A 12,587-nucleotide genomic window follows, 5' to 3' on the forward strand; every position below is an offset into this window, starting at 1 on the left:
TAAATATTTTGTCATGATCACATTCCGCCACCTAGTGGAGCATCTAGGGACTCGGAAAACAAATTCCTGTGTTCGAGATGATGTTTAAATATCCATCTTAGCTTACCTCGCAATTTCGCACTTATTGACATCAAGTCCCCTCTTGGGCATGTAGCCCATGCCTCTCTGGGGCTCCTTGGTGGTAAAGGTGCTGAGGAAGTGAACGTATGGAGCCTGGTCTGTGATCTCAAAGTAACGGATGCTGCTGTCACCCTGTAAAGAATGAAACAAGTGTTTTATTGATGTATTTAGCATAAGTGAAAATGTGACTTTTGAGAACTTGAAGAAGGAGCTGACCTTCCCACAGAGGTAAACAACACCGGTGTCTGGGTCGTAGAAGGGCAGCAGCACGCCGTTGCTGGTGTCCATTTCAGTAACAGTCATGGGCTCCTCCATGTTATTCTGAGAAAACAGAAGCATGATAAATAATGATGAATGAGTTCTGTTGAGAGACTGAGAAACAGAAAGGTCAGGAAAAATAATTGATTTCAAACAGTAAGAGGTGAAGGCATTCATGTCGCCCTTTCAAATCTGTGAATAATGTGGCAGTGGTCAAAGTAATAACGTTGGTGATATTGTGTTTATTTTTCACTTGTGTTTACCACTTAATTTAAACGGTTATTTGAAAGACTGTGATGGAATCCAGTACTGCAAGTTCTTGAGACATCTATAAGACCTATATAAATATGTACCGTAATTTTCGGACTATAAGCCGCGCCTTTTTTCCCATTTTTCGATGCTGCGGCTTATATAACGGTGCGGCTAATCTATGGATTTGTACAGCTAACGGCCACTAGGGGACCTCCTAAATCTATGGATTTTACAGGTTACAGTCCACCACCTTTAACTCTATGGGCTCTATGGCCGGTCCGCGGACCCCCACCTTTAAGCGGCGGGCTCCAGCAGGAATAGCTGGAGGCCGGAAAAGAGTGAGACAGGTAGCGCGCAAAAGTAAAAGTGGAACCGAGAGTGGTACGAGAGACAGAACGAGAGCAAGACAGACAGACATTACGAGAGCGAGACAGTTTGTCCCCGTACCACTGGTTGAAAACCACTGCTGTAGATCACTGCCGGTACGTGCGCTGGGAGCGCACCGTTTAAGTTTGAAAGTTGAAAAGTTTGCGTGTCTGAAACGCTATGTGATACAGTACAGTTTACACAGCACATGTTCTGTAGCTACTATTGCACTAAATGCTAACACTTGAATACGTTATGCAAATATGCAACTTGTTTGTTGAAATGTTAATAAATGGGAGCTTCCTCAAACAGCCATCTCTTTCCCGACAATCCCCTCTGTGCACGAACCCTTACATATGGTAATTAAACATTAGAACACCTGCGGCTTATAGTCCAGTGCGGCTTATATATGTACACATCATTCAATTTAGCTGCTGCGGCTTATATTCAGGTGCGCCTTATAGTCCGAAAATTACGGTATATAGGTTATATAATATAATTATACAACCTTAACAGTAGTAGCAGAATAGCAGCTTACCGCGTTCCAGAGGGAGAGCTGCCTCTCACTCATTCGGCTGAAACCTGTGGTGAGGATGTTTCCATCAGCCAGGAAGATGGCCCTCATGGGTCGAGCCCCATCATGGGCCTTCTCCTTCTCCTGTGAAGATACGTTTACAGGTCAACACTTGCTCTGTGCTCAAGTCACTATTTCCTGAGCAGTTTGTTCTTATGTCCACTATAGCTTGAGTTTCTTTTGTTGAACACAACACTACACAAAGCACAGCGCATTTTGTTCGGCTCGATCTACAGAGGTTTCTCCTAAAGGTCACACTCAATAAGCAGTAATCCAGTGTCAGTGTCATACTTAAGAACAAGTTTAAGTAAATAAGTTAGCTGAAGGCAGCCCATCTAGCTTAATAATTGTCACTATGTTTAACCCTCTCATTGCAAGTGTTAATATTTAACTATCATATACAATGATATAAAAGAAGATGTGTCACAGCAACAAAGAAATGTCTGAAAGGTTCTTACGGCGATAACCGTCTCCTTGCGGGGATCGATGACACGGATGGCCTTGTCCTTGCAGGAGGTGCAGATCAGGCTCCCGTTGCGGTTCCAGGTCGCGCTGTAGATGACATCCGGGTGCATGTCTTCCAGGTTGATCATCGCCTCTCCTGTGCCCACGTTCCAGATGATGATCTGGTTGTCGCAGCCTAAAGAGTGAAGTAAAGGAGAACAGGATAGCAGCGCATTTAGTAATAATAATATTACTTTTGGTATTCAAGTAAATGTTGATGCTATTAGTTTTGCACTTTTAGTTAAGTAGGATTTTGTGTGCAGGACTTCAAGATTCAAGACTTTTATTGTCATTCGTACATACTAGCTACAGTGTAGTTGAGTTGATGAATATCTTAGGTGACAGCCTCCTCCAACTATAGTACTTCTACTTACATCAAATATCAGAGTACTTCTTACACCTCTGGTTCAAATGCATTTCATACATTTAAGAGAGAACTTTACCGGCACTAAGAAGGACATTGCGCGCTGTCGGGTGCCATGTGATGATACCGACACGCTTGGAGTGGCCCTCCAGTACCACCACTGGTTCAGCCATGGAAGTGACGAGGCCATTCTCAGGAATCTGCCACACCTGTGGGGGACATGAAGAGGAACCAATCAGAATCCCTTTATTCGTACCACAGGGGGGGAAATTAACATTCAAATCATGTTTTATTTATGAAGCACATTTAATTTTTGGTTACAGCTAAAGTAAAGCATGTAGAATGCAGTGTGGGAGACATAGAAGTGAAATGATATATTTCACAGATTTACCTACAGATTCTTGTTACCAGCCAGTAATAGTAATAATAATTTCAACTAGGTAAATATTGCACACAAGTGTTAATGCTCAGGAGTGGTGTCGCAATCTTTTTTTTTTTTTTACATTATGTTTTATATTATTTTACATAAGAGGTCAGCCACAACAAATACATGGAAGCCTGCTGGAGAGACACTCATTGTTAGCCCGTAAATCTGACAACAGTATACATTCTAAAATATTTCATTTTGAACCCATCAACCCCACCCTACCCAGTGTTACTGCGGAAGACATCAGTGAATGGTAGTTATCAAAAGGAACAGAAGGGGGCAGCAGCGGCTAAGAGTTCAGTCTGAGTTAGTGACAGATGGGATACAGAGTTAAGGTTTAATATTATCACTAAAAATAGTACAATGTTAGCCCTAAAAAACAAGATAAACGAAGATGGAGATATTGTGTAGTTAACGTAATCTCAGTTGTTATCTGCATTATGTGTGTTTCTGTTCAACACGGACACTGATGTTGATTGTGTCGACTGGCCTTCAAAGAAAAACCTTTTTATTTTGTTTTCCGAGGTGTTTAAAAGGATGCCTGCATTACCGTCTCTGGCAACACTTTAGTTTCCAACCAAACCATGTCCAAAATTTGATTAATTTATATGCTCATATTTTAAACAACAGCACTTTTTTTAAATGCAGTGAGTTGTGCTGATCTCCATTTTGATTTACATTCAACTTTATTTGAACTTCTGACAATTTAAGCCCATTCCAAATAAAAAAAATAAAAAGAGTGAAGCCACGTCTAAATCTGATTCATATCTCTACCAGTCGACAAATATAGTGCCCACTGGCACTGATCTAAACATCACCAAGAGCCTGTTTAGGCTGTGGAAGTTCCCTTTAAATATCAAATACTATGAAGAGAGGAACCATTGATGGTCCATTAGTTCTGCACACGTGAACTAAATATGGCATTGATTCAGAGTGGGTTTAACAGGAAGTCAGGACTTTCAGGTGAGGAAGTGGTAGCAGCAAACACAAACAGGCAGCACACTTATCTCAGCCCCTTCAAGGTCCAAATAAGGACATATGGAGGAACGTACAACTACAGTCTCAAAAAAGTCGGTGACCTCAGCTCAATAAACAGCTAAATCATTCCCCAGCTCTGATTCCTACAACACATATTTGAGTCTAATCTAATCCAGAGGGTGAGGTCTGAACCCATCTCGTAGTTACAACAGCCGGGCCTTTTGCAATAAAAGCGTGTAGTCTCTTGTCACTTATCACCTCAAGAATGTGCGTCGCATTTTTTCACAATTAAGAGGTCTGAGTTCAGGTGCAAAGGGTGCGGCAAACCTCACCATCACTGTGCAGTCCTCCGAGCCGCTGGCGATGACCTGATCATTGTGGGGGCACCAGTCGATGTCTAACACCGGGCCTGTGTGTCCACACACTGTGGGGTAGGATTTGTCAATGCGTCCCGTCTGCAGAGACAAAGATAAACAACAGAGGTTAATGAGATTAGTCTTAGTGTGCTGTTGCACAAAGAACATCGTCTATGTTGAAGGAGTGAGCATGTTTTGAAACAGATCAATAACAGTATTGCTAATCTTAGCAACATAAGTAAGCTCAAACAGGCTATAGCAAAAAAAAAAAAGGTTGAATGAAACTGATCCAATTGTCATGAGCAGCCTTCACAGAGAAGAAGAATTTACAAAATGGCAGACTTCACAGCATTTACATTAAAATACGCTAACCCATTTCCTTCGTTTGTAGTCACTTGGATAGAATGATGAGTATATTCAAAGAAAGCATAACCAACCATGTAACAACACTGTTTAAAATACTTGAAGGCAGAACAAAAGTATATTGGAAACGAGTTTTGGATTACACAACATCATGACATCATACATTTGCTCCAACATTTCCCCCCAGTCGGGTGGAAGCACTTTTAGAAGCGGCTTCAGAAAGATAATCAGATGTGAGGGGAAACCCCAGTCCCACAAAAACTACGTCCAAGATTTCAGATTTACATTTTTAGTCTTCCAACACGGCAAAACAAACTGCCTAAAACCAGCAATTCATCGCTCAGCAAAAGAGAAGCTAGGGTTTTTATCAGTGGTAGAAGCAAACCGAGATTAGATTTAGCCCACGCATAGTAATTAAGAAAAGGTATTACTGGTGACGTCATTATACAGTAGACACATGCCAACAGATGCTTAGTTTTTCACAGCATGGCTTTACTTTCAAATGCTGTATCTAACTCTAAACTGTTCCCTTTACATAACCTGCTTATATAACTAATGGACTGGACAGGCTACGAATGCATTTCTGATGCACACAAACAGAATCAGAATACCTTTACAGAGGGGAAACTTGCGTAGTTACAGCAGGAAAAAGAGCCACAGACAGCTTAATGTTATATATGTTAAATATGTGACATCCCTCAGTTATACTGCACATCTTCCTCTATCGTCCTATAGGCAGCACCACGCTGGATGTAAACTCTGGATCCTGTGAGCCAGGAAACCAGGTGCTCTGTTCAGGCTGAGGTGACCCAACAAACCCAGGCTGTGGTGGACGGTGTCTGGGACACACCCTGCTCTGTGTTGACTTCAACTTCCACCGCAGGGCCGGAGGGATGAGGTCACTTAATGTGGAAAGAGTCCTGCTGCTGGAGCCCTATTTAAAGCACGATGGCTTCCTTAATACAAAAAACAAAACCACCACTCACTGCCCACAGCTATTCTGCCATTATACGGGGGATTGCAAACATAATGGCTTGAGAGGAGCAACAGAAATCCCAAATTTGTAAACACAGAAATGAGCAAGAGCTTCAACTAAAAAAAGTGACTTTAACCTCAAGAACACATAACTCAAAGTAATTACTAATGTTTATCCAAACAACAGATGCAAGCATGATTTACAATGACGGTAAAATACACATTTTCAGTTGACGCAAGCAAAATGCATTAGACTTCACCAAACTCCAATCCAAATAAAAAAAGTTATGTAATTGTTTGCGTTTCTTTTGGACACTTTTTTTTTTAGTCCATTTCCTGTTTTAAAAAAGAAAGCTTTTTCACAGCCTTGTCTTCTCCCTTTGCAACTTATATCTTCTCCACCTGTTGTTGACATAAAACAAACCAGTGAGCTTAACAATATGGTGCAGCACTTTATTCAACAGAAGCTTAACAACAAGCAACATTTATTTTATTTTGTCAAACAGCTATGGGGTGAACTAGCAACAACTGCTCATCTCTATAGTCGGGGAGATCTACTGTACCACAAGAGGCAGAGCTACTGGTGTGAGTAAGTGACAGTCTCCCCCACTCAGAGACCACGCTCACCCCAAATTGTACATTTCACTTTAGCAGCCAAGTGATTACATGCATCTTTAAGATTTAAGAGTGTGAGATAAATACAGAAAGGAAGTGCAATTCACCGTCGGCAGCACATTGTGACAATGTTTAGCATTTCAAAAGAGAAAGAAATAAAGAGAGAGATTTCTGAAGCAAATAAAACCATCAACTGTTCACTTGGATAACGGAGAGATAATGGAGAATCCAAGAGAATGGAGCTTTTATATCCAGAGGTTATTGTTAACGACAATACTGTAAACTCAGAGGCCGATAAAGGTTACATTCATTCATGCTAAACTTAAGGCCAAAATGTATACAAAACACAGTAAACTAGGTATTTGTGACAAGGCTTGACAACACTTTGACTGGATAGGTGTATAATACAGTCCATCAGTAGTGATATATTTAGGTCCTTCCGTGTAAAAATGGACTTTTGTTGGTTTCTAAGAGGAAACACATCTTGAATCTCACTTGAATCAATATCCCCCTGCCCTAGAACAAAACAGAGTAAGAAACAAAAGCCAGAGGCGAGCAGAGGATGGTGATCTGGGCTCAGAGGGACAGTCGGGTCCCGGATACGAGTGTCATGTTGCTCAGGCGTTCCTGCTCTTAAGACAGTTTCTGCCTCTGCTGCAGCAGATAAAGAGCACTTCAAGTCTGCTGCTGTCAGAGTGCACATCCACAGTGGTGTGACTGTAACACCAGTAACATGAGTCATCGCTCAGTTCATATTCCTTGAGAACACATGCGTAAGTTAACAGAGCAGCCCGACAATGGCTGGACATCAGTACAAATGACAGGAAGCAACTCTGCGCTGTATGAAAATATTAGGCTCGTAACCATGCAGTCACCTGACTGACAGAGTTGGGCTGTGACACATTCTGCAAGTTTAGTGATCAAAGTCCAGCGTATGTGAGAATGAACTCTGCGTGCGTGTACGTGTAGTATGTGAACATCACAAGATCTCGTCTAAACCTCACCCTCACCGCTGAACACACCCTGAAATATACCCCGTGTAAAAACCGTAGACTTTGACACTGCTGTCAATAGGGATTTATGAGCCACCGTCCAGTCCAGTATCAGATAACATTCCCATTAAATATGAGAGTGGTGACCTCGCCTCTGCAGATGAATCAGTTTTTTTAAATGTTCATTTTAGTTGATCACAAATCATGACATATTTGCATTACGAGGCAGACATGATATTGTCTGCCTCATAATGCAAATATAGTAAGCACTGAGAGACGTGTATTACTACAGAGTTCAGCAGACTTTTTTTCTGAACGTGATTTCCTGAAGACAGTATAGGAACAGGATGTCATTAGAGCAGGAAGGACCCACACTGATGACCAGGTGTAGCAACAGGGACAGCATTAGCAAGTACGACAGAGCAAACTGATCGCTAAGATAACACTAGCAAACTATTCAAAGTAAAACGCTTTAGTTTCTTCATTAACAGTGCATTTATTACTTCCCATTTGAAGGATCCAAAGCGATACAGGTCATGCTCAGTCTAGTTAAAACATGTGCACACCCACAAAAATGCATGACACCCAGAGTGTTTTCAAACCAGTTCTGTCATGTCCATACCATTTCAACATCAATTGGTGGCGTCTACTATGATACATTACCAATGGATGGGTGTTACACTATGCAGATTCAATGAACCACTGTGCTTCCAGATGTTTACTTGACTTCTATAATGCTTTAAAATGACATGCAAACATAGCTTCTGGCTTATGTGTAAGAGAAGGAGGGAGTAGACTGCGACCATGCATTTTCACAGTTAACTACCAACGTACCGTAAAACGTATTTATCTGAATCTCAGAAGTGACCTGGTGTGAGAAGGCGTTGACAGACGAAGACTTCACTATTCTTGCCTATACAAGCAATTAGAAATATGTGAATAGAACATTTATGATAAGCATATATTCATGTTTTGTAAGCGTCCATGCAGAGACTTGTATGACAGAGCTCGCAAAGATTAAGATCAGCTACGAGAGCCAAGCAATCAGCCTTTAAAGCCCAACACTTCAGAGATTTCACAGCACATCCCGCATGTTACCTCTGGTTCAGGCATGCTGCAAATATTCCAACACCACCTCTTGCATTACTCTCAGTTTTCCATCAACACTATTTGATCACCTGCACAAATGAAAAAAATGATCTTATGCTTAAAATCGAAATGGTAGCTTCTACGGTTGAATTGCAGCAACACACCATGAAGCCCCAGTACCTCTTTAGCTAAGCTTCTTGAGGTCGAGCTCCTGATCAACCCGGGCTCGGCAGAGGAGACGACAGTTTGACCAGAGAGCAAGAGGCGTTCTTCACATTCCTCACCTCGGCCCCAGGCAGCTCTGTTGGGGTATGACCAATGTGAGCGAGAGGGGCGCGAGGGTGTCAAATGTAGCACCCTTTGAGGTGTTAATGGCGCCCATGTCTGATATACACAATTAGGAATTCAGAGTGTGTAAATTGCCTCGAGCCAGCATAAACATCTGATAACACAAGACTGGAATGGAGTTTGCATAGAGTTAGATCTTTGTAACTGTTAACACTGACAATAAACAGGTTAACTGAAAACGACAACCATGAGGTGGAGCCGTGCAGGACAGTTCACCTGTGGCAACTTGTTACATTCTCCCTTCTGTCCCTCTCAAAAGAAGAGCTTGAGGCTCGTTCGCAAGTCTGTATTTGTCTAAAAATGAGGCAAAATGTCTACCAGAATGTGGTGCACATACCACAAACACAAAGAGATCAGGAGGGCCAGAGACACGGTGATAAATGACGTGAATTAATCCCAACTTCATGAGGTCTCTAATTGTACTATAGACTTAAGACATGCAGGCAGGTGAACAGCTATGTCTGTCAGTAACATTACACTTTCTCAACACAAACAAAGGGGCCGAAACAGACTAAACCAGCTAAGCAAGAAAATCATCTCCAAGGCAACAAGCCTAAAGGTATAGAAAGTGTGCTTAGCAAGACTGACAACGTGGAAATGATTTTGTCAAGAACAAAAAAATGAATTCAGCTGAACTAATGCACGAAAAAAAAGAAACCACCCACAGCAACAGCAAGGGGCTAAACTCAGCCGTTGAATACCTAACGTGTCCATAACTACACACTACAGACATTTGTATCCTTCGAGAGGAATGTCTGACGCCTAGAAAAACAACCAGTTGCATAGCAACAAGCAAGACTGCACAAAATAAGTGAATCACACAGCAATAGATACAAAGCCAAAGACTGGAACAGAACAGAAATGGATGAGCGACATCCCTCAAGGCAGTAGAGGACATTCTTTTCATTCACACAAGAGGCCTGCACACTTCCTTTCCTTGCAGCTCAACATGTGATTCACACATGCACACCACTAAAAGGGTCTGCATGCTGTCCACTGCTGCTCAGAGCTCCATGGAATGGTTCATCTTTATACATCTCTGTCTGTATGATAGGGCAGGAACAATACAGCAAAACCTCAGCTATATATAGATGGAGCAGAGAAAACTATATGGAGATGTACTACAGAAGCACTGTATATTGCTGGTGGCTGGTATTGATGGCTAGTGAAACTATATGATAAGATGAATCCCAGATAGCATCTAAAACAAGTCTGCTATTTACCACTACTTAACTGGTAGCTCTGCTGCCAGTTTGGAACTATTTGGAGCAGCTGAGATTTTAAAATCACATCTGTTTTAAGTATCTAAAGGCTCAGACAGCACGAGCTATCTGCTCACAGGAGACTGAACAGTCCTGGCTGGTGGTTGCTGATGACACAGGATCAGTAGTGATTAGGTCCATGCAACATCGAAGACAAGAAATCCTATGAATGTCGGCAGGGTCTTTAACTTCCGCCATCTCTTTGTTAACACTGCACTGAGGAGATATTGATATTCACAAACATTTATTTCCAGAGAGTACTTGGAACATATGAAAGGCAGCCTACTGAAAATGATTGTGTGTGGAATGTGTGCAACGGTGGTTAGTTTGTGATTGAATTGCTCTTATCAAGCAGACTCTAAATGCATCAAATGAATGAAAAGGCATTGCAGACACCATCTGCTGTTTTTGAGCAAAAAGAAAGTCGGATTTATTTTAAAAGGAGTCATCAGTGCTCTCAGCTCTGTATTCATAGATTATAAATAGTATTCAGTTTACCAGCAGTCATACAGGCTAGCACATTAAAGTAAGTATTCTAATATGGCACCTCATGCAGTGAGTGATTCTGTGACACAGACAACATCTGACTTCAACCCAGTTTTCTCATCCTGGCCGCTCTTCATATTTCAGCCTATCCCAGAATTCACATGTGTGCCGACACTGCTCGAAGCAGCCAATAGCAAGGCAGGGAGGAAATGGTCTTGGAAGCCTGTCAGGCAGGGAGCAGTGAATGACCATATATGGTAAAATCTGCAGTCAGCAGGACTGAGCGGCAGAGGCGGCAAAGGCAGAGGCAACCGAGCAGTATAGAGGTCTTGGAACACAAGCTGACCAAAGTATGGGGAAAGACCCTGGATACCAAGCACAACCAGGGTCTTTTTGTGATTATAGACAGTTAGCAGCGTAACTGGGAGACAGAACAGAATGATTGTGTCGATGTGCACACCCAGGGATTACTTACAGCAAAGGTTGAGCACTGGATGAATGGTGCTTTGAAGGATTGAATCCAAATTAAATACACACTCCACATCTGATCAACCTTTCAGTACAGAGGCAGCTTTTGAAAGTGGAACATGCCATCTACATGAAGTAACACGCTATGCACTGTGTTATGCTGTAGTCAAGGTCAATCTTAAAAAAGAAAAGAGACTAAGAGGAAATGAAAGATGCTTACAATTGACAAAGTGAACCGTCTGCATGGAAAATAAAATGCTGATGGTTAAAAAACAACTGCATGCTTAGATACGTTCTAGTTAAGGGATTAAAAATCACAGTAATGATTTACCGAGACTTCCATTCTCATGTGCCGAGCAGACAGAGAGGAATTATCAGGAATGTTTCACTGAACACTTGCTAGCTGCATTCACTCCCACCGCTTCCTTCATATGGAAATCAGGGAATAAATTAGCAGGCATCCTGCTAAGAAAGAGAAAGGAGGAGATTGAAAGCATGAGGCAAGGGGATGACATGTGTTGAGCTGGACATCTGATGCCCTCTCTATAAATGCCTGTGTTCTGACAGGAGGAAGCAACAATAGCCATGGCTGTGCTGAGTCACAGCGGCCTGCCGCACTAACCTCACCCTCCTGAGTCACACAAAGCATCGGCTCTATTGCTTGACAACCTAAAATGAGGCTCAGACCTCAAGTCAAGTAACAGACCCATGACATCAACCTGTGAACTCCAAGAGAGGCTTTTCCAACCATTTACCATTTTTTTGAAGTGTAATCATTTCAGCAATTCTTCCTTCTCCTGTCATTGCATCACTTCAACAAAGCGATGCCCAGTTGAATATGGGTTGATTGTAAAAGGGGGAAGGAGCATCATCACACTTCTGCCTCCCCCCAGCTGAAGTGTGGTTATGACAAAGGGCTGCGCTGGGAGTAAGCACGGGACAAAGGGCCTGAGCAGCTGGCTGCCCACAGAGACTGGGAGCAGCACAGCCCGGGCAGATGGGTGAGCCGGACAGATGCACCCTCACATTAGGGATGGGAGGGTGGGGTGGGGGGGTTTAGGGGATGTGTGCCCTTGAAACAAAAATGAAATGAGGACCAGGTGATTTTAACAAAGCGTTCTTCGATAAGGTTTAGAGCAGTATCTACAAAGCAAAGCTACTGTATGTCAGACAAAAGATGATAAAGTACAACACACAGTTTGTACAGTCAGCCCAATAACAAAAGCATTATGATGCATATACAAATAAGTGTTATTTTTCATTTAAGAGGATACAATCCTTGTTCATTCAGTGTATTAAAAATGATCTTGTGCCCCTAAAGCATTTGGGCGTTGCTGATCCACTGCAGTGTGCTCTATAGTCAGACCGGCTGCATGGGACAGGATCGTCCCACTTTTAAGACTTGCATTGCGAGCTGAGGCTACACTGAGATTTCCAGATGGACCAACACGGAATTCATTTGAGAAAAGTGATTTGTTTTTTTAATTCCCATTGATTTAAGATCCAAAATGAATGTTGTTCCAATGTCCCAACAGCTAAACTTTTCTTTGTATGCTAGGCTGCTGAACTGGTTTGTTGGGAGCACACACTGCCCAAAGCATTGCATACATACACAATTAACACACTATTGGTCTTAAACAACATGGCATTCCCCTTTCAGCTCCAGTGTCTGAATGCATTGCCTGTTGAAATGAGGAAAACACTCAGTCTGGATATGATGGAAGATCTAAAAAAGCTTTTTCAATCTCTCACTTGAGGAAGTTGCCTGAGGTTTGCTCTGCACAGAAAGA

General features: G+C 42.2%; 1 protein-coding gene across 1 annotated transcript in view; it reads right to left on the reverse strand.

Annotated features, from left to right (window-relative positions):
* Positions 1-12,587, reverse strand: part of coro1ca (coronin, actin binding protein, 1Ca) — a 30,968-nt gene that overhangs the window by 4,604 nt on the left and 13,777 nt on the right. The window contains exons 3-8 of the mRNA XM_079686202.1: positions 4,176-4,298; positions 2,518-2,647; positions 2,029-2,210; positions 1,535-1,654; positions 337-441; positions 107-252 (exon numbers count right to left, since the gene is read on the reverse strand). Coding sequence (XP_079542328.1) covers positions 107-252; positions 337-441; positions 1,535-1,654; positions 2,029-2,210; positions 2,518-2,647; positions 4,176-4,298 — 806 coding nt within the window. The remainder of the gene's footprint in view (positions 1-106; positions 253-336; positions 442-1,534; positions 1,655-2,028; positions 2,211-2,517; positions 2,648-4,175; positions 4,299-12,587) is intronic.

The sequence above is a fragment of the Notothenia rossii genome, assembly GCF_949606895.1.
Source record: "Notothenia rossii genome assembly, chromosome: 6".
Classification (NCBI taxonomy): Eukaryota; Metazoa; Chordata; class Actinopteri; order Perciformes; family Nototheniidae; genus Notothenia; species Notothenia rossii.